Source organism: Filicampus tigris, chromosome 9 (assembly GCF_054856515.1).
Source record: "Filicampus tigris isolate MCC_2025a chromosome 9, RoL_Ftig_1.0, whole genome shotgun sequence".
NCBI classification, from domain to species: domain Eukaryota; kingdom Metazoa; phylum Chordata; class Actinopteri; order Syngnathiformes; family Syngnathidae; genus Filicampus; species Filicampus tigris.
Window position 1 is genome coordinate 10,603,110 of NC_141225.1, and position 22,889 is coordinate 10,625,998.

Consider the following 22,889-nt stretch of genomic DNA (forward strand, 5'->3'; position numbering starts at 1 on the left):
CCCCATAATATTAGGAACTGTCACAATATCAAAGACAACTGGAAGAGGCAATTTCTGGGGAAGATGTGTGCGTATACGATCAAATGACGAATGAAAAAACATGGAATTATGTTACGTGAAATGGAATCATGTAGGACCATTTGGAATGAAATTGAAAGTAATGGAATGACGTGGAATGATTTTGGTCAAAATGTGCAATGTGTTGGTGAAAACGTTGAATAATATTGAATTATATGGAATGATGTGGAATTATTTTTAGTAGAAAGTGTGCAATATGTTGGTGTAAATGTGGAATGAGAGTGAAGGATATAGAATAATGTGAAATGACTGGAATTATATGCTTCTAGCATTCACACATATTATTCAACTGTACAATGCTTCTAGCATTCACACAATCAAATACCTGCATGGGCACAGGGGTGTCCCGCCACCAACTATAATTCCAAAAATAAAACCTCAGAGGAACTGTTATAAAAAGCCCACACCTTCCATCCATCCATTTTCTATAGCGCTTGCCCTCATTAAGGTTGCGGTTGTGAGCTGGAGCCTATCCAAGCTGCCTTTTTGGAAAGAGAAATGGGCTACACCCGAGATTGGTCAACAATCAATGTCAGGGCACATACAGACAAATAAATAAATAATCATCCATCCATTTCCTGTGGTGATTGTTCTCATTAAGATCTCAGGTGAGCTGGGGCCTATCAGGTGACCTTTGGCGACTTTTGGTCGACCCAGAATTGGTCGCCAATCAATTACAGGGCTCATGTGACGATAATCGACCTATAGACAAATTTGGAGCCTTCAAATTTTGCATGTTAGCTGTAACATGCATGTCTTTTGGAATGTGGCAGGAAGCCCACTCAAGCACAGCAAGAACAAGAAAACGCCACGGAGGAAGGCCAAGATTTGAATCCCGGACATATGAGGCAGACAGGCCAACCACTGTTTCATTGCGCTGCCCACCCAAAAACATGAAGCACATCATATGCTCATCCATCCATTTTATATGCGCAGGGCACACATTGCCAAACAACCATTCCAACCTCGGACAAATCATCTTCAGTGAATGCATGTGAGATGAAACACGCATGTTTTTGGAATGTGGGAGGAAGCTGCAGTACCGGGAGCAAAAAAATGCAAAAGCCACACACGAGAGATTCAAACCTGGAACCTCAGAAGTGTGAGGCAGATGTACTCAGATGCTCATACTTTATGCATCCTTCCACCCATTTTCTCGAGCACGTCTCCTTGTAGGCTATCCTAGACCACAACGTGAACTGGTCATCAGTCAATCGCAGGGCGCATATAGAGACGGACAACTATTCCCACGATCACTCAGTGGGGACTGAACCCCTGCTGCATGCACCAAAGTCAGGCGAACGTACACCATCACTGACCTCTTAATATATAATTGAAGAAAATAAAACATTCAGCATGGCACTTAGAGGAAATTCTGTACACCAGTGACTCTCATCACTGCCTATATGTCCAATTCAGTTGTATTTAACTTTTTAGTTCAATACACTCACTGGCATTTCATTTTTAAGAGATTTTTATTACTAAACATTTATTTAGATATGATTTTACTTTTGGGCTCTACATTTTGATTGAATCATAAAGAGCTTTAAGCTTTCCTATGGTTAGTGTCATGTTAACTGTGCTTAATGTCACAGTGGCTTACAATAATACAGGTCAGACTTGAAAAAAAAAATCGGAATTGCACTGTTTACACTGCATGGGAAAAAACTGAAGAAGAAAAAAAACGAAATCAAGCTGCAGTGTGAACAGCGCTTTTGAGGAATAAAACACTGGTATCGTTTGCTATATTTTAATGCTGGTCGTGATGGTGCCACTTGGAGCTACAGTAAGTAAAGGTCCAAGGCAAAAGTTTGAAACCCCCCTCCATTACCGAGTATGTGCTCCCCAGCCATACAGTAGACGTGTGATGTGCACAAAGTTGACAAGTTCAATAAGAAGGCATTCCTGCAAATCAATCAAACTCCACTTACTCTGCACGACTTCCTGGCCATCTTGCCGCTCAAGTCATATTTCCCCTTCAAGTCTCTGAGCAGCCGCTCCAGGTTCGCCTTCTCCTCTTTGCCGCTGTAGTCCGGGTCCAGGAGCACGTAGGCCCTCCAGTTGGCCGAATCGAAGCCCCAGTGTACGGTCCGGTTCTCCAGCCGCTTGTGGCTGTGCACCACGAACTTCCGCGGCGGGAACATGAGCCTGCAATCCAGGCACTGCACGCAGGCGGCTCCGGGGCTCGAGTAGAGCTCCGGCACGAACAATCCCTTGCATCGGCCGAAGCACTCGTGGTATACCCGGAAGCTGGCCTCGGTGCGCTCCAGCTCCAGGAGGACGCCGCCGCCGCCGCCGCCGCCTCCTCCTCCTCCTCCTCCTTCGCCGCCGCCGCCACCACCGCCACCGCCGCGCTCCTTGCCTCCTCCCCCGCGGCGCGGCGGGTACGAGCCGCCGTAGATGAGCGCGTTGCACAGGCGCTCGGCGTCCGTCTGCGTGATGAGGCCGCAGGAGGGCGCCGAGAAGGGCAGGATGCCCACCACCTTGAGGATCTCCAGCTGGTCGGCCGTGCAACGCGAGCAGTAAATGTGCAAATCGTCGCACACTGAGTTGATCTGCTGCAGGGAAAAGTCCCGCAGCACGCTGTTGAGAATCTGCGGCAGGCACAGGCGCTTCTCGCCGCCCACCACGAAGCAAGAGATGGGTTCGCGCTCCAGGAGCGTCTCGCAGCGCTCAGTGGAGCGGTCCGACGGGATGAAGAGCGGCCCGGACATGACCGGGGGAGTGTGGGCAGGCAGGCTGAGCACCAACTCGGCTTTGGCGTCCTTGAACAGGGACTCCTGGTGGGGCCAGCGGGCGGAGAACGCCGCCGGTCCGCTGAGGGAGCGCATGGAGCTCAGATGGAACTGCTTCAGAGTTTGCTGAAGTCCAGGGTGAGGCTGGAAGCTGCTCACCTCCATCTTTTTGTTTTTGATGAAAAACAAGGGAGGAAAAACTTGGGGAAAGAATCGCTTTACTTGTTTCGAGGCGTCTCGTTCACTCTTCCTCTGAGCTGAGCATTTCCACGCCGCCAGTCAGACAGCTTCCCCCAGACAAGGAGCAGCTTCCCTTCCCGGTGCGGCCCATTCAGGGAAAAAACTGAAAGAAGAAGAAGACCCAAAGAAGCTTGCCCCCTCTCTCTCTCTCTCTTTCACCCTCCCTTTAATAAAATAGCTTCCTGCAGTCGGGAAAATCCCCAAAAGAAAACTCAGCACTATCACGAGTGTTGTTTCTTACGCTTTCCACAGCCGTTTTACGCACTCCTATGTGCGCCTCAAATGTGCCACCCAGTCTCTCTCTCTCTAGTCTACCTCTCCCTCCCTCTCCCCACTCCTCTCTCTCTCTCTCTCTCGCTCTCTCGCTCTGTTTGTTTGTGTCTGCTTCAGTCATTGAATCCCAGCCAGGAATGTGACTGACTCCCCGGGCTTTGGCTCTTCCCGCAGACAGCTGTGCCTCCCACTGCTACATGGCAGCTGCACACCAACAAAATTAAAAAAAAAAAAAAAAAAAAAGGAAAAGAAAAAAAGAATCCTTCCGAAGTGAGGCGAGGGGTGGAGCGTAGGGGGAAATGTGTTGTATAAGGGAGGAAAAAGAAATTCAAAATTAAAGCCCGGCACATTCGCTTCCCTAAAATAAAACCGCAATCAAACGTCAGTTAATTAAATGTACTCTTATGTGTTTTAACGATATGCTCCTGGCAAATGACACTGAAGACTATGTATGTCCTGTGTTGGATTTAACTGCAGCGTTCGATACGGTGGACCGCAGTATTCATCTGGCTCGTCTGCAGCACCACGTGGGCATTAGTGGAAGCGCTCGAGAGTGGTTTGGATCCTATTTGGCTGGTAGGACTTTTTCTGTTAGCCTAGGTTGCTCTCAGTCCCGCTCTGCCCCTCTGTCTTATGGTGTTCACGGGGTTCTATTTTGGGCCCCTTGCTGTTCTCATTGTATTTGCTGCCCCTGGGTTCCATCCTTCGAAAACATGATATTTCCTTCCACTTCTATGTGGATGACTGTCAAATCTATGTCCCGCTAAGCCAAAAAGACGATTTGTACTTATGACACTTTTGTCTTTTGAATATATGGTGTTCAGTCCCAGTGGCTCTTCTACATTCCACCCTGTTGACCTGGGCCCCCTGGCTATATGTCTACAGCCAAACGCCTCGAACTTGGGTTTTAAATTGGCCAATGATTTTAAATTGGACGGGCAAATCAGTGTTGTTGTTCAACCCAGCTTCTTTCATCTTAGATTGCTGGCTAAAGTAAAGGGAGCCCCTCCTTTCTCAACAACACTTAGAAACAGTAATCCATGCCTTTTTTACATCTCGGGCTAGATTACTGAAATGCACTTGATTTTGGAGTCGGACATTCCTCACTGAAGTGTCTCTAGTTGGTCCAAAATGCTGCTGCTCCCCTCTTAATTGAAGCTCGGAAGAGGAAGCACATAACCTCAATTCTGGCTTCCCTTCATTGGTTCTCAGTGCATTTTGCTTCATGTTAAGATGCTTGATATTTGTCGACAAATCTTTGAATGGCCTCGCCCCGGCGTATCTCTCTGAGGTATATAATAATTGTTTTAATTTATTGCTTTCACTTTTTGGTGTTGTATTATTGCTATTTTGTTTATGTAAAGTGCTTTGTTACAGTTATATAGCTTTGTTATATAGCTGTTATGAAATGTTCTATATAAATAAACTTGCATCGTATTGTATTGAAAGGATTTAATTTGAAGTTCATTTACATAACTGTATGACTTTAATCTTTTAAACAAATTACAGTATTTTGTAAATACATGCACACGCAACTTGATAATATGTAATTATTTTTAGAATATTTTTTTTCAAAAGTATACTTTGGAAATGGTAGTTTTTAATGACCACTTGTATACTTTATCTTGAAAAGATACTTTATTCTCGTGCATAATTACTGTATTACAGTAACTTCCACAGCTATGATTACAATAACTAATCTTGTAAATATACACAAAACTATTCACTTTTTTCCCCCGAAACTCTCAGTAAAATGTTTTTCTGGATATTATGAATGACCAGGACAATAACCACATTTTTCTTTTTAAGATTAGGGATTCATTCTCATAGTATATTCCTTTTTTTTAGTCATATCTTATCAAGTGATTATTTTCTTGCTTCAAAACAGTCTGAGCAATTGCTTCATGTGGCCACTGGAGGGCGCCATACATCAACAAATGCATTCTGAGCCACACTGCGCATACACTACAATACAGATAGTCTGATGCACTTTAAGGAATAGTGCAATATAAAAACTACAGATACTGCATATTTTATTATGAGACCATAAAAGACAGCAATACTTCAAAATATAAATAGACTTAGAGCATATCAAATTTTCTTTAATCTGGACTGCTACTTCTTTCGACAGCAGACCAGAGAATAAAGAATAAATGAGGTCAACCTAAAATGAGCGACGATTCCAGTGTAGTAAAAAAACAAAGATCACACGAGGCATCAATAGCGTTGCATTGAAACAGCTGCTTTAAACTGACTAATTAAAAGCATTGTGCAACCGAAAGGAGATTTATTTTAACACAAAATGCTTTAAAAAACGCAAACCATTACCTTACTGCAGCACCACATCTAATATTCGCATTTAATGTTCCAGTGTTGTGAAACACCCTTAAAACGACATTTCACTTGAAAATGTTCAACTTGAGCCACTTTAAGACGCATTTAAAAGCACATTCCCAAAGAATTCCTCAATCTCAGTCCATCCTCTTCATTAAGACCACAATCTGAAAAGCTTGTTTATGTGATGCCCATCATCTACTTAACCCTTTTTGCTGGTGAAATCGCACGCTTACGTCCTCAGTAAATGTGACACGCTGAACGTAAATTAAGGCGGGACTGCTATAATTCACACGGGTCCAGAAATGCCTGGTAACAGAACACATCTGACAAATTTCCTCGCCGAAGGAGGACGGTCTTTTGATTGTTGTCCTCGGCCGCTACCAGCCATATCCAACCTACGTTTTGGGTACCAACACTGGATAAACGGGCTTCTCAGGCCGATTATTCAGCTCAATTCTGGTGGCTTATTGTCATACTGCGGCGGCGGCGTGATGGGCTCGATTGTCACCGGGTTGTGCGTGGGGCTGCGGATTTGGATGCGGAAGTCCTTCAGGTGCAGCTTGTCCGACTTGATCCGTCTCACCCGCAGCGGGCGCAACAGGCGGCTGGCCCGGCTGCCGCTGCGCGCCGGTAGGCTGGGCTGCCGGGCGGCGTCGGCCTGCTGCTCGGCGGCGGTTGCCGCCGGCGCGGTTTCGTTGAGGGGGGAGTCCTCGGCGGGCTGGTCCCCGCCCTCGTTCTCCACGGCCGCGATGATGTCCTCGTAGGACGGCAGGTGGGTGTTGCTCTGGCGGAGGTTGCTTTGACGCACGGGGTAGTCGCTGCTGCCGACCACCTCCTCGTAGCTCGGCACGTTGAATGCGGCTGGGTCCGGAACGCTGGGGATCAGCGACAAAGAGCCATTATTAAACAAATGACTGTGAACAATTGGCTGTCAAAGCGATAAACTGATTATAGCGACAGTGGTCAGCGCAAAGGCAAAAAGAAGAAACCTGGCGATAAATAAAGGAGAGGGTGTGGACACTTCAGAAGCTGTTTGGAATCATAGTTTGAGTCATTTTGGCAACAGGGACTCTCTACGCTTCGCTTTTAAGGCACAGGTACACAAATTACAAATAGAGTTAAACATTATTCTAAGTATACTGTATAAAATACTGTATTGGTACATCTTGGCAGTTGCCAGATGGATCATGTTTCAAACTTGGACAAGTTGTGGCAACACATGGCAGTTTAGATCTGCAATGTTGCACATCAAAACTAGTTGCGGACAGTCGGCCACTCATCCAAACTAATTGCAAAACCCGTACACTGCGTGACAGTTCAGTCGCGTTCCTCCGCTTCACTGAGTGTGCGGCAGGCCTAAGTTGTTGCAGTTTTTTACAGGCGTCGGGACAAAACGTGTGTCGATATGGGATCAATAAAGGCATTCTTATTCTTATTATTTAGCAATTTTTTTTTTTTTAATGCAAATCAATATTTTTGGCCAGTCCATAATGTGGTCTGATTTTTATTTCTACAAATTAGTGATCAAACTAAAGAATAGAAAATGGCTTGCTCTCTTTGATGATGGAATGTTAATTGTTGAACAGTATGCACTGTAATTTGTTGTTACAAATCATCTCATACAGAAAGGAAACACGACACTGCATACCACAACGACAAACACCAATTAAAAAAAAAAAAAGTAGAAAAGTGAACATGGGACAATCCCCTTCAGGAAATTTGTACATGCAAGACTGTAGGAATTACACTGTAGTCTTCCTTCTTTGAGCATTAAATTCTCATCCACATCCCAACAATTAATTTTCACTAGATATGAGCTGTTTCAGCAAACTGGTTGATCTAACATACTATGACAACTTCATTTTGCATTCAACAGAGACCCTTTTAACAGATTTTGACACAAGCAATTGATAATGAATGAATGAAAATGACAGAATTGTTCATAATACATTTGCATGGATGTGTCAAATCATTTGCAACTTCTTCACAGAAATGAGAAACTGCTTTTTTGACGTGGACAAGTGGACAGTGATGTGAAAAGTGCATTTGAGAAATTCTATTCTGATCCGAGAAATGTACCAAAGCAACTCAGAAAAAACTGTAAATAAAGCGCGGCAAGTCTCGCCTTGTTGCCAAGTTGCCAACTTCTAAAGTGGAAAAAGTGGCTTGAATTCCTTTTGAGGAGTAGTCCACGCATAACACTATACCGTGCAAGCCACATACTTTCATCTGAGTCAGAGTCAAAGTGAACAGATGGACTATAGATGGTCAATAGATAGACAAAGATGAAAAGTTATATGAACCAATAAAGGAGATCACTTGTTATCTGGCGATTTGCAATGCTTTATATAACAATTCATAAAAACAACAAAGTATGCAAAGACCAATAAAGTAGTACCAATTGGATGGAAAAATATGTCGATGACCATATTTGGACACACAGGGTTTCCGCCTGACAACGACAATATGGAGACCAATGGGCTGATGGACACCGTGTTTTTGGCAACGTTCAACGCAACTGACTGTGATTTCCGTCCACAGGACTCCTTTCTTGTCATACGCAAAACAACGTGCAAGATTCCACTCCTATTGTCTGTTTCTTAGAGCAGATTAAACTTGCTTGTAATTTTTGCGAGAAAGAGTTGTCAAATACAGCACCTAATTTGCTACATTGGCAAAAATAAATGATCTTATGCGAACTACTTCTCTGTTTGCGGCTAGCTAGGCTGATGCAAAATACTATCAAACGTCATGGATATATACCATATATTCAAACTGTACTGAAGAGCACCGTACTCACTCTTCGTGCTCGCCGGCCACATGGTCCATGAAGGCTGACGCCGCCGGCGCCTCCGTTTGCTCGCCGCCGTGATTGGCTCTCCGCTTGCTCCGAACGCCGAGGCAAATGGACAGGAGCAGCAAGGCGAGGCCCACGCCCACCAGCACCATGGCGACCGACGACGACTTGGAGAGCTCCCCTTCTTCGCCGTCCTCGTCGCCGTTGTCTACGGTGGAGTTGCTGGACGAGTTGGTGGAGCCGCCTGACGCCTCCCCGTCCATAGGGATCACCGTCCACACGATCATGACCACCCCCAGCGCAATGAGGCCAACTCCCAGGGCGCACAGGGCATAGTGAGCCCCCGAACCGGTGCTCTGGGAGCGGGAAGACCGGTTGGCGGATTGCTCGCCGCTGTTGCAAATACCCCGACTGGAGCACATCCCTGCAGTGTGCCATGCAAAAAAGACTGAGGTTACTTCACAGCGTTCGTGGGTTGAGGGGCTTAGGGGACCTGAAAAACACTCTCAACACCCAACTTAGACTTGTAAGGGGACTGTTGAACTAAGGGAATACATCCAATTTGAGGTCAGTTGGCATGAGTAAAAGTCCAGTAGCCTTCCTATTACAGGGGACAATGTTGCCTCCTGCTGTCTATGAGAAATAGTGCAGCACCCCAAATCCTGGAAACTACTAGAAAAACATCCCTCCTTTTTTCTCCATATACTTTTGTATTGTGTCTAATATTTGTATTTTTTACATTTCCCCATATTATCATTTGTATTACTATACAGTGTACACACATACATACACATTTTATAATCAAATATTCACGGGCTGGCCCGATTCCTATCCTCACTGTATTTGTGTCTTTTAAATCCAATATATTTCAATTTGTTTTGCCACTGCTTTTGTATTTCTAATATTTCTGTATTTCCATTTAATATTAATCTTCCTAATGTTTCAGTATTATTCACCGATTTTGTTGTATTTTTTGTCTAACATTTTGTATTTGATCATGTTCTTGTATTTCGGTGGTAATATTTTGGTATTTTTTCTTAATATTTCGATATTGTTTTTGAAATTATTCATCTAATACTTTGTATCTAATCATGTTTTGTATTTTGCAGAGCTGGGCATTCCGCCTATGTGACGAACCAGTCCGTCTATCAGCCAACGACGGACGGCCATTTTGTAGGCGATAAATGAAAGACGGGAACCTTCTTTAAAAAATAAACGGACTAAGCAAAGTCATAAGCCCGTTTTTTCCATCTGTGTCATCATCTATCGTCTATTTTCGCGGTGAGGCTTCAATTCCCATTCCCACTATTTGGTCCGGCAAAAAGGCGGACGGAAGGGTACCCCAGCCGCAGTTGGAAGGTAATAAACGGACCGGGAAATTTTAGTAAAATGCGCAGCTCTGGTATTTTGGTCATGCTTTTGTAATATTTGTGCAATTTTTTTCTCTTTCTATACCATTCACCTACTGCTTTGCTTTTTTACTCCATTTTCCTCTAATATTTATGCATTACATTATGTTTTCCCCTAATGTCTGTGTATATTTTTTCCAATATTTCTGTAGTAGTCACGTGTGACCTCACTAATACTGTATTTAAAAATATATTTCTATTTTACTCCATTACTACTTGTGTATTTTTCATCAAATATGCTTCAATTTTTCTAATAAGTCTGTTTATCAATTTAATAGGTTCCTACTTTTCCCTAATATTTCAGTATCCCCATATTTTTGTGCTTTTCATGTGATGCTTTAGCATGCCCCTTGTATTTATGCAATACGTACTCTCATAGATGCAAGCGCATCTTGCGCCTTGACTTAATCGTGCCAGTGCCATGAGCACGCTCCTGAATGATTTCTTTGAGCAATGTCGCAATAACACGATAACCGGGATCCTTTTTGTTAACTATAAATGTAATCATGACCACAGCCTTTTCTCAGCTCTCATTATTACATGGAATGTCAATCATTAACCTCTGCCACATAGTGGGCTGCAGTTCCTGCTGTGGGTCTCGAAGGTTCCTGCCCAATAGTGAGCCAAGCACAACTTTAGTGTCCTTCAGCCCAGCTTCCATGCAGGGCATAGGAGGGTGAACTTTCATTTAATAGCCGCCACTTTCGCCTCCATCTTTATTAAAAGCCTGATGGTGACACGTAACTAAAGCGAGAAGTTAATTCCCGTCTCCTGGGCCTTGGTAAATTGAACAACAAAGCCATAGACTTCCTTAATGGGTGACTTACCTGAGTCACAGGTGTGTTCGCCCAGCTCACGCGCACATGGAAACGAACACAAATACGAGTCCAAATAAAAGAGGGCTGCCCCGCACTGCAGATATACTATTTCAAGGCAGCGAATGTGTGCGGTAATCCTCGAGTTTTAATGAGATGAGTGTAACTTTGGTCCAAACTACCACCGTCTTCGTTAAAGCCAAACCTCCCCCCCTCCTTCCTTCCTGTTTGCCTGCTTGAAGCGCGCCTCTGAAAGTGCAGTGAGCCGCCAGGTCCTAACGCCTGCAAATACTTTACAGGGCGCTGCCATCGTTAGTTTAATGGCATAACCAAGTATTTTTTTTAATTTACTAATAAAATGAAAAAAACATTTATATGCTGAAAATATTTTCCCCCCTCGTTCTCGATTTCCTAAAACATTTAAATATGACTTAATGTCATGTATTAAGGTCACTCACTAAACTAACTTTCACAGGAAAGAAAATAATAAAAAAATACAGCTGCATATTGACGCAACTTGCCTGAGTCGGTGAAAACAACCCACCTTATTGTATTGCTTTTGCCTATATGACTAGCATAGGTGTTGTGCGGTTGGATAGTCCAACCGTGGTGGAAACTAAATTATCATCCCATATTACTTTATGGACCCTGAACGTCAGAGAAGATGGGTTAAGCGGAGTGAAGAGAGTGGAATAGGAAGCTAACCAACAGAGCTGGGCATTTTACTACAATTTGAGCGTCCGTTTTTCGTCATGCGTCAGCAGCGTGGGTACCCTTCCGTACAAATATGTATGTATTTTCCCAATGTCTCCCATTATTTGTTCATTTTTGTTTAAAACTTTACATTCTTCCTATTAGATTTACCCAAATAATTTCAATTTTTCACATTGTATTTTTTCTATATTCCAAACCGCTTATCCTGTACAGGGTCGCGGGGAGGTGCTGGAGCCTATCCCAGCTGATTATGGGCGAAAGGCAGACTACACCCCAAACTGGTCGCCAGCCAGTGTATTTTTTCTATTTTTTGTTAATATTTTTTAATTATTCAGCTAATATTTCATCTAAATCTATATTTTGTTCTATTTTTCAAAACGTTCCATAGCGTTTGTACATCTTAAATCTAATACATTTGTATTGTAAATCTGTTTTTAAAATATTTTATTTTTTTGGCAAATGTTTTATAATATTTTTCAGAGTTGTCTATTGTTTCTATTATGAGCAGTACTTGACCGAAAATTTTAGTAAAAAATGTTAAAAATGTTTTAAATACTATGAAGACCATTTGAATCCATATATGAATAATTAGCAAAAAAAAAAAAAAAAAAAACAACAACAACAAAACCCCACCATGGGTTCTGCTATTGGCTTAGGTACGGCAATGGATCCCAGTGGTTCGTGTCAATTATTTACAACCAAATAGGAAAACATCAGCTCGCCGGTTTTCAGTGAATATGAGGCTTTTTAAAGCACTTTGGAGACCGTAAGGTATAGATAAAGCGCTATATAATTGCACCCCATTTACATCAACATGAATTGTGAATGGAAGATTTTGTGTGCCAGTCCAAACTCTAGTGCTAATATTACTGTATCTCGGACCTAGGGGGAGCCCTCGAGAAAAACATGTTCCTTACTGATAAAGTTTGAATGAAACCGAATGAGAACTTAATGCTGGAAAAGCCACATGAGCATTAAAAGCGAATTCCTTCAAGTGTTTGGCATCTCTCTGCAGGTTGGAACTCGCTTTGCTTCAATAACATGCATGGAGACGCCCACAAAGTGGCAGACAAACCTGTTTTTTTACCCTTAACCAGAAGTGGATGTTTTCACACAAAACAACAGACAAGTGGAGTCATATTTTTACTTTGTTTTGTAACTATAATACTGATGCTATGAAAAATAGTAGTAGTTCTTAGTTGTATTAATTTTACCTCTATAATGTTCAATGCATTTTTCATCAGACTTTTGGCAAGAAAAGTGTGGGAAATAAACACCGCAGACTAAACAATCTATTTTCAGTAGACATACAACAAATCACAGGGATGGTATAGAATTTGTTGTTATTTTAGTTTTAATTTGTTAGTATACAGTACCTTCATGGTGGGTGTTCAATATCTCTCCAAGCAGTCTTTTGGTGTGGGAAGTAGGAGAATCTGTATTGGTCAATCAGTATATACAATATAAGTACATTAATTGTTTTTAATGAACCTAATGTGCATGGTTTGCAAATATGAGAAGTAACTACAGAAGCAGTCAGGTGTTTGGACAAACGTGTTCATTGTGATTAATGAAAACGTTGGCAAGTAAATAAGTAAAGTACTGCTATTATTAAATCTATTAAAAAACAAAACTAGATGATAAAAAGAATATAACACAAATGACAGATTTTTTTTAAAGGCCCTGTATTGTATTATAATAATTTTCTTGATAAGTCAAATTGTCTTCATTCTGAAGATGTTCTGTGAGCGCCGTATAAAAGTTAAAAAATAAATAAATTGAAATGACATGACAAAAACTGTTTTCAGGAACCACCATGAGATAAGGCAACATTAGAACAACACTGAATTTAATGATTAAATAGTCTTGTCATTAGTGTAATCTATTAGAAATGTCATGAAATGTACAGTCTATAAGGTCATCTTTATTGACGTTTTACATCATCTGTAAATTAGTTGTTTTATTCTCACTGCTTATTCTTTCATTTAAAGCAGTGTTTTTCAAAGTGTGTGCCGCGAGACATTGTCAGGTGTGCCGTGGGAAATTATCTAACTTGTGTGCCTGTGCAGTCTAGCGCCTGGCAGCGTAATCATGCAGTTGCTACATTGTAGTACTCTTCCATACTAGTAGGTAGCAGCAGCAGCAGGTAGCTAATTGTCTTTGTTTAGAGACAAGCGAATTAATGACGCATGTTTATCCAAACAGGCCCATGTTTCACACAGAGTAAGTATCAATATGAAAACATCAAAAAATACATTTTTCTTTGTGTTTATTTAATTCCTATTCAAGATGTTATAATATAACATCATTCTTCAATGTTAAAAAAATGCTTATATAAACAATATAACACTTATATTGTTAAAATAAGCTCTCTTTTTTTTCACAATTTCAGCTGGTGGTGTGCCGCGGGATTTTTTCAATGAAGTAAATGTGCCTTGACTCAAAAAAGTTTGAAGAAGACTGATTTAAAGGAGTCATGCATTTTCGTGTCTTGCTGAAATTAGCCTCTTTTAAGAGGGCAGTCCTGCCTCATGCAATTTGACATGACAGCAGGGGCGTCGCACCCATGAGGGACGTTACTCTTTCTGCATGATTCCGCTTCAGATCGTGAAGTGGCTTGAAAGTGGCTACGGATCTGCCAGCCTAGCTGTCAGTGGTCACGTGGCGGGCAAAGAAAACTCAGATTGCGTGCTTGATATGTAAACTAGCCCCGCTGTTGCCTAACAATCTGGAAAAATTCTGAAATAGGCTGATAAAAGCTTTACATGGTTGTTCAATTGCACACTTGATTGCTTGGCTATCACTATTTGTACACAAGACAATGCAACGGTCAATTTTCCGCTAGATCCCCTTTAAATGATGAGGAAAAGTCATTGCAGGTCAACTGACAGTCCAGTGAAGTGCTGTTTTGTGTGTAGTAAACAATGTTCCATCACACACTGGTGATCTCGACGCTCTTGTAGGCGTGCACGGGGCTGCGCGAGGTCCGAGGTCGTGACCTAACCCCCGTTTCTGACGAGCGGCTCGGTGCGCGGACCCTCAGCTGACTCTGGACACACGCAAGACATGAAATGTTTGAATGACGAGAGCCACGCTGCTTAGGTACATGCTGACAAACACAAACCAGTGAAGGTCTTCAAATTAGCATGACTTCCACAGAGCAATTTTTAAAAACATTGGATACACATCTTGTATTGGATTGTGCAAGTGTAACAGGGTTGTGTTTCATCAATCATCGATATGTTGTCACTTTCAACTTTACGGCTTGCATTCAGACAACCATGAACTCAAACGGCTTTTTAAACACATTTGAATGGAGTCTGATGCTACCTTGCTGGATCTCCTCATCGGCAGCCTCCCCTCAGCAAAGCGTCTGACGGCCACCGGCGTAGACGAAACCACCACCTCGCCTTCCAGCTCCTCATTGCTGTGAATGCAGATCATTTCAAACGTGGAAACTCCAAAATGGAAAACCGCAACTGCGGGAGCAAACCAAACAAGGTGCCTAGCTCAGCAGACATGGTGAGAGAAGTGGGGACCAAATGTGCACATATAGGCAAACGACTAAAAACTCAAACCAGCATCATGCGTGTGAGACTTTGGGCTCTATTTTCGTGCCCGGTGCATGTCTGGTGTGAAGCGGGGAATTAATCTCCGCAGGGGTAGGCTAGACCTGGTCTTGGTATTTGTGGTTGCCAGCCAATCGGAGGGCACACATAGACAAACAATAATCACACCTACAGACATTTTTTTTCAAACACACAACGTGAAAACCCCACACAGGAAGGGCCACGGCCGAGTTTCAAAACCTCTCGACTGTGAGGCTCATGTGCTAACCACTAGTCCACCCACCATGCTGCTCCTGTGTTTTAAAAGCGTGAGAACTTTTACTTTATTTTAGTCATATTATAAAGAGGTTAACGTCATTCTATGCATGACGTTTACCTGCTAGCTGCGGCAAGCGCTTTCATCTCTTGGCGCAGATGCCGAAGAAGCATGTGTTTGTTGACGGGGATCTCCAGCGCTCTTGCCATGGCGTCAGCGTCAAAAGCCGGGTCCAGAACCAGTACGGCACCGTTGACACCTTTACCCTGAAGATTGGCGGCAAACTCCTGAAAAAGAAGTAGCGGTGTTACTTTGACTTGCGAGTTCAATTTGTCCTGTGACCAAGCTTGCAACTCAAATTTTCCTCTCTGAAATGAATTGAAATGCCGTTCATCAGCTCCAACACCCCCTAAAAATCGGACATTTTTTTAAACGTTTTTAAGAAAGAAAAATACCACTGTTTTGTATCGCAATAATAAATGAAGGAAATAGAATGCAAAGAAATAAAGTGGTTTCATAAAGTGGAATTCTGTTGTAGACATGTGTTGGTCGAGTGACTTTAAGGGGCGTGGCCTGGTCAGTGGCATAAGGAGCGGGAATCGGTTTGGCTGGTTAGTCTGCTTGTGAGTGTCCTGGCGCGAGTAATGGTCTCCACAATGGACCCAGCCAATGTTGGGTTATTTATACCCAACCCATCGGGTTGAGGATTTGACCCAGGACCTTGGGTCAATATTTTGATCCAATGTTTTCTAAGAAGGTTACATTAAATTGACTTCATCTTAAGTTAAGTACACAAAATGTCTCAAATGGAGACCAGCTTCACCTCTTCGGCCCGCCAAAAATCCATTCTTCAACCCAATGTGCTGGGTCAAAATTCTGGGTTATTTCTTATAAATTAACCCAATAGTTGGTTCAAATTAACTATATATCGGGTTATATGCCGGTAATGCTCAAAATCCACAGCTACACAATGAGTGGGTTAGGGAAACAACCAGGCACTTTTTTAGTGTGTACACAGAAAAAATGGTGTGTTGAATTTACTCAGTTTTATTTCATCAAATGCTTGCATTAAATCAGTGTTTCTCAACCTTTATTGAGCCAAGGCACATATTTCACATCGGAAAAAAATCTCACGGCGCACCACTTAGCAAAACGAATCACAAAAAGTGGCTATACAGGGTCATTATGTACCTTCTGTCATCTAGCGGAAGGACATTTTATTGTTTTGCCTGTTACTATACGTGGTTGGCATAAATGAACAAAAAAATGTTTTAAATGAGAAAATATGTTTTTGGGGGTCAAGATAACTGACAATGGATAATTTCCTGCGACACATCTGATGTCACGGCACACTGGTTGAGAATCACTGCATTAAATCATCGGTGTCAAACCTCTGCTCCAGCTTTCCTGCATGTTTTCCATTTCTTCCTGCTGCAAGACACCTGATTTAAATGATCAGCTCACCTGCAAGCTGTGAAAGTGCCTGATACTATCCTGATCATTTGAATCAGGTGTGTTGCAGCAGGGAGCGATGGAAAAAGTGAAGGAAAGCGGCCCTCTAGGACCGGAGCTTGACACCTGTACTTAAAAGCATCTTGATCAAAAATGTTTTTTTTAAGCAGAAGAGTTTTCTATTAAAAAAGAAAAAATGTAAATGTCTCTGGATCCAGATCTAATTCCGTGCAACCACTTGACTTGCTCACTTGGTTGACCTTTCTCACATGCAAGGGCATCATCGGACTTTGAATCTACAAACGCCCCCCGCCCCCCTTCTCCTATTTCACTCAAGCCAGAAGTGAAACTTGAAAAACTCGTTAATAGGGCTACTTGTACGTCAAGGTATCACTGTATATTGTGTGCGTTCTGTCCTGGGGAAAGTGACCCTGTCACGGTCTTCCACTTACCTTGAGGTCAATGTCCCTGATCCACTTCATGACTCGGTGACAGGTCCAAACAATGGGGTCCAGGTCTTGCTGCTCGCATTTCGCCCTTCTTGCCTGCAGGGCCTGCAAGAGCACAAAGTGAGTTTAGGCAGGTGCCCGTTTTCGTCAAGCCAAGTCCTGTGTCGGCTCGCGCTGGTCCGACCTCCTTGTGGAAGTCCAGCATCTGCAGGAGCTGCACCGACAGCAGCAGACTGGTCTGGTGGGAATGTTCGCCCACGTCGAGGTATCTTTCCAGGTCCCTGCGGCCAAGAGAACCTAGTACCCGGCCGTCCACCAGGTGAGCGTGGAAGGATTGCGAGTACTGCGGCAGGCCCACGTCACTCAGCCATGACGTCGCCACCCAGTGATGGTCCATGTTGGACGCTTTGGATAAACTGAAATGAAGGAATGGAGACCAATCGTGTTTCAGAACCTTTATTGAGCCAAGGAACACATTTAAAGGGAAGTCAACCCAACGCGTCTTTACAATAATATGTTCTATGCAGCCCCGCGAGTCCAAACACGGCATTCTGATTGATATTGTGTCTGTGGAATATGAGTTAAGTAGTAAAATACACCCTTTTTTTCCATCTCAGGGGGTGGCCGTTTTGTCACTTTCTCTCAACTGAAAATGACATCACAGTTGCTCAGGGCTCAGATAACAACCAATCATGGCTCAGCTTCAGAAAACAAGTGAAGCCAAATGTGATGTCATTTTCAGTCAACAGCAAATGACAAAATGGCCGCCCCCTGAGATGGACAAAAACGGGTGGATTTTGCTGCTTAAATCACAGTCCACAAATGCAATATTAATAAGAATGCCGTGTTTAGACTAGTGGAGGCACATAGAACATATTGTAAAGAAATGTTTTGGGTTGACTTCTCCTTTAACCTCTCATTTATTCAGGGTATAATTCCATTGCAGACCAATCGATTGGGGCTCACTATTTTATTTGACACTGTAAATTTGATAGAAGAATGAAATCAGGAAGCATTTTTTCTCATCCTGGGTTTTGCAGATTATTTAATGTCAAATCATCTTCAATCCTGCTTTTTAAACCTACAGAAAGCGACGGCTGTAGGTTCATTTTGAAACGTACATATTTGGCATGATTATTGATGTAAAATGTGAGAGGATAGATTTGGTAGCTTGGAATAAAATGGAATTTGTTTACTGTCAACACACGGATTGGTAGATTGCACAATAGTTTGTGTTATCCATTGTTCTCTCTCAATATGTTATGTGTTTACATTTCTTTGCAATATATTACAAGTAGATCTTAAAGGGGAAGTCAAATCAAAAAATTGCTTTACAATATGTTATATGCGCCCCCACTCGTCTAAACGCGGCAAAATGTTTGACTTGACTTCTCTTTAACAATGAAGAACAGTTGGTGTTGCTCACCCTTGGTCTCCTTCAGCTCTCCTGTAGTCCTCGATGGCCAGTCTTAGTTTCCTGCGATGAATCGGGTTACTAATACCGAGCCCCACCTCTAAATCCTCATCAGTCAGGCCGAGAAGAACCTAAAATGTGAAGAGCCATCATTTTTATGTGAGGGGAAAGGCAGTGAAAGCACGCCACACTCTGCAGCGCCCGCCTACCTTGCCACTTTTGACGTTTTCGGAGCAGGCCCGCGTGTACGCGGGCATTCCCATGACCACCTCCAGCCAGGCTTGGACGGCGCCCGCTCTCCACAGAGACATGCACGTGGTCCGGGTGAGCGCCGCCTGCTGGAGGCGGTCCAGATGGTCTTCGCCGTCGGACACGAGGCTGTTGTAGTCTGCTGTTGAAGTTACGGTGTCGGCATCCCGCGGGGTCAGGGATCAAGGTTAGAAGGATAAGGACATCATAAAAGTGACTTCAGGGTTTCTTAATGCGGATTTCTTAATGCGGCTGAGGGTCTTAGCATGAAAAAAACAACTTCACCTATGTGTGTGTTTTACTGGCTTCATTACTGTCCACTTTATTGGGAACGAGGCAAAAGAGCTAATAAAAACGGGTGCAGACGCAGTTACAAAAATAATGATGCTCACTTTTGAGTGACTTTGTCAAAGCAGTTCCAATAAAACCAACAAACACGGTCTGTCCCTTTATTCGTGTTGTGTTGTCTTGTTGTCTACAGCCACTAGATGGGGCTACATTGCCTATGACTAGACAGTAGTATAGTTTTGAGCATTTATATCTATAAGAGACATACATAGGTCCAAAACGTCATCTCATTCATGATACAACCCAGTATATGACATTATTGTTTTAGTAAATCTGGAACACTTTAGTAACTGAGACCACTAGAGACATGTGCAGTATTAGTACATTACTAGAGGATTATACCTAAATGACCATTGACACTATACTGGACTGACATGCAGGATGAAACATTCACCTGATTCATCCTCACATGCGCGGTCCAGTGGTGCATAAAAAACAACCGAGGTGATACAGCGTGTGGATATGAATGATCCCCAAAAAGGATCATCTACAGTGGCTATAAAAACTCTACACACCCTTGTTCAAAAATCTCGGGGGAAGGTGTTATGACAGCATCATGCTTGTGGCTGTTTTTCTTCAACTGCAAATGGTGCCTTTGTCAAGGTGGGTGGGTGGGTGGTGGTGGTGGGGGGAATTCCAGTTCCAAATAGCAGAACAATTTTAAAAAATAATAATGGTTGACTTGTACAGATTATAAGTCACATTCATGGTGGAAAACGTTTTGAATTGGTCTCATTTATTTATATCACAAAAACCTGGCAGTTGAATAGGTGTGTGTAGACTTTTTATATCCTTTGTATCTACCGTGAGAAGTGGTTTAAATTGAAAAGAGAGGGAAACGACACATTAGAAACAACACTTACTCCATGGAACATGTGCTGTAGTTTTATTTTAGAAAATACAATTTCATGTCCAAAAAAACCTCTTTGTCTGTAGCAGATAAATACTTGAAGTGTTTTTTTTTTTAATTAAATAAAATACATCCATAGATTTCATCTTTTATTCCATGTTGCTTAAATTACAAAGCATTAAACAGAGACATATTAGGAGAGTTTTACACAAACAGGATAACAAAGCAAGACGGCAAAGCAAGGGGCCTTGCATTGGAAATGCAAGTAACGTGGTGAGAAAGGGATGAAACCACCTTTATGAATGAATGTATGGCAATGAATGAATGAATGAAAAAAACAACAATGCTTTTCTCACACATTCATTCATGTTAGACAGCTGTCGGGAAGCAATGAAGTAAGCAGATACTAGACTACACTAAATTACCGTACTTCCTCAAACAGTGGCATTTATTAGCGGTGTGGCATTTCAAAGAAGTTGAATGAAATTTCATGTCATTCCATGAATTCCATTCAACAAAATGTGCCATTACCCAAACTAGAACTATTTTCAAATATATATATATTAGAGGAGACCTTTATTTATACAAAGCGTTATATTCATGTTTAATAATATAATGCATATTTTCTTTATAACTGTGCAGTGCTTGGAGTACATTTATTAGATGTAGGGACATACATTTATAAGACCATGCATCTATTATAAAGTGAGCTTCCAGCATTATAAATTTGATGATCTAAACTGATACACTAAACAAGAAAGTAACATCCTTTATTTATTTATTTATTTATTTTGGGGGTAAGAGGGATTATAACAGTGAATAAGAAAATGGGTGGAAAAAATAATAAATATATTTTAGCATTTAAAATATCTGCATGTAATAACATAGTAACAGTGATGTATAAATCACTGTATTTATTTGAGAGGATGCATTTATTTAAACCAAATATTGTATGTATATAATATTCAATCAATTATGTATACCGGTATTTTATATTTTACCACCACCATAAATAAATATAGATCCTTTATTAAAAGCCATAAAATAAAAATGTAAATTATAGTATACATTAATGCTGTATATTTTTATTTACAGTATTGTTTCAAATTGCATTATCATACCAGTATAATATTATCATTTACCATAAGTATCATGAAATATAACTATTTTCCTGAGGGGGAAAATGTTTTATTGGAGGTGGGATATGTAATAGAGCTGAGGCCACTATTTGAGGAAATAAGGCATTTTCACAGGATGAGAGTCACATTAGTTATGGTCAGTAATTTATCATTTCACTTTTAAATCCCATCGTTGTGGCCCACTGTGCGATATGATATGACAACACATTACTGCATAAATAACCATTTTGGGTTTTCCAAATTAAGCGCCTGTCTGACCCCCCTCCCTCAACTCGAACGTGAAATGGACTTTGTCGGAAAAAAGTTCTGCTGTAAAGCGTGATAAAGTACGAACATAAAAAAAAACCCCAGTAAAAACACAAATTCTTCCTATTTACACACGAACAGCACATGAACAGCAGTCCTTCAAGTCTCCAGTTGTAAAAAAAAAAAAAAAAAAAAAAAAAAAGGGAAAATGAACATCAAGACAAGATAATACAGCATGTCTACAAATACATATGATAATAACCCCATGTATATATTTATATGCATGTAAACATATACATATGCATACATGTACATCTATAAATATATATATCATTTACATACATACAACTTTAAGGGTATAATATACTATACATTTGGCAGTCTCTTTTAGGCATTTTTTTTTCAATTGGATGCCTCCCCCCTAAACAAGCCCATCTCATACACACGCGCACACACACCCACGCATATGCACACCCACACGTATGCACACACACACACACACACACACACGGTATCACCAGTCGGCATCCTCCTCTATGTAATAGTCGGGTGTGGCTGTACCATCAAACAGGCCCGGGTCCAGGGACTTGCGCTGTTTCCCTCGGGCGAAGACGCGTGACAGGGAGCCCAGCGTCATCTTTTCTTTCTTCTTCTTACGCTTCTGGTCCTCCAGGTCCTCCATGGACTAAAGCGGACACAGAGTGTACCTCAGTTGTTTGGGGAATACTGCATATGCATTAGCTTAGGGTAAAAAGCAGCCAGTGAAAAGAGTACAAAGAGGATGCAAAAATAAGGGATATCCCCTTACATTATATTGCATTGCATTACAAATTATTTCAATAAGCACGGGTAGCACTGGTCAACAGTAAATTTTAATCAGATATGGCTTTATGTTTCCCTAAATCTATTTTTGATGGTGATTTTTTTCGCACATTAGGGTTTTGAGGTATTTTCATTTTTTGTTTTAGCATTCACCTACAATAGCTTGCGGGAGAAGGATTTTACTATGCATTGTAATTTACAGCTACAACGTTTCAGAAAAAAAAAAATCACCTGTTGCCGAACCTAATTTTAATCTATTATTATTATTATTATTATTATTATTATTACTATTATTATTATTATGAACCAGGGCAGATTCAGAATCAGAAAAAAAAATACTCATGAAAAGTTTATACGCAAAAAAATTGTAAAAAGTTGTTGACCAGTGCAGTCAAAGTGGTATGGATTGAAGTGGGGAAAGGCCTTTGATTTTTTTTTTTTTTTTCATTTAAAATTTGAGAAATGTTACTGGTACAGTATATTGCCTTGCAATATATATAATTTTAATAATCCTATTTTCCCAAATAGTGCCCAGGCGTGTTAATTTATCCAACGTGGTGTCTGTTAACGGTGAGGCCTTCATATTCTACTTTGTACTATATCCGCTGATGAATTGAGATGGATGTCACTACTCACTATGTGGAAAAACAAAAAAGCTGATTAAAAATAAGATTACAGTGAGGAAAGCAAAACTCTC

The 22,889-nt window shown here is 41.6% G+C and overlaps 3 protein-coding genes across 8 annotated transcripts in view; all 3 read right to left on the reverse strand.

The window, feature by feature from the left end:
* The window catches only part of LOC147141898 (ski oncogene-like), a 52,981-nt gene extending 49,345 nt beyond the window's left edge, over positions 1-3,636 (reverse strand). Inside the window, exon 1 of the mRNA XM_086041729.1 lies at positions 2,010-3,636. Coding sequence (XP_085897855.1) covers positions 2,010-2,978 — 969 coding nt within the window. The 5' untranslated portion in view covers positions 2,979-3,636. The remainder of the gene's footprint in view (positions 1-2,009) is intronic.
* Positions 3,637-4,983: 1,347 nt separating this feature from the next.
* tmem51b (transmembrane protein 51b) lies at positions 4,984-10,961 on the reverse strand. The gene is made up of 3 exons (XM_086041987.1): positions 10,697-10,961; positions 8,464-8,884; positions 4,984-6,538 (listed from the first exon to the last, which is right to left on the reverse strand). The coding sequence occupies exons 2-3, from the start codon at positions 8,880-8,882 to the stop codon at positions 6,109-6,111; spliced, it is 849 nt and encodes a 282-aa protein (XP_085898113.1). The 5' UTR covers positions 8,883-8,884; positions 10,697-10,961; the 3' UTR covers positions 4,984-6,108.
* A 2,168-nt stretch (positions 10,962-13,129) lies between these two features.
* The window catches only part of kaznb (kazrin, periplakin interacting protein b), a 102,104-nt gene continuing 92,344 nt past the window's right edge, over positions 13,130-22,889 (reverse strand). For 5 of the 6 annotated variants that reach the window (XM_086039605.1, XM_086039607.1, XM_086039606.1 and 2 more), the window contains one exon: positions 19,999-22,055. In XM_086039605.1, coding sequence (XP_085895731.1) covers positions 21,885-22,055 — 171 coding nt within the window. In that variant the 3' untranslated portion in view covers positions 19,999-21,884. Of the gene's footprint in view, positions 14,448-14,728; positions 14,826-15,343; positions 15,511-17,127; positions 17,230-17,308; positions 17,541-18,550; positions 18,670-18,747; positions 18,930-19,998; positions 22,056-22,889 lie in introns of those variants that run through there. The other variant, XM_086039610.1, reaches the window with a different exon arrangement.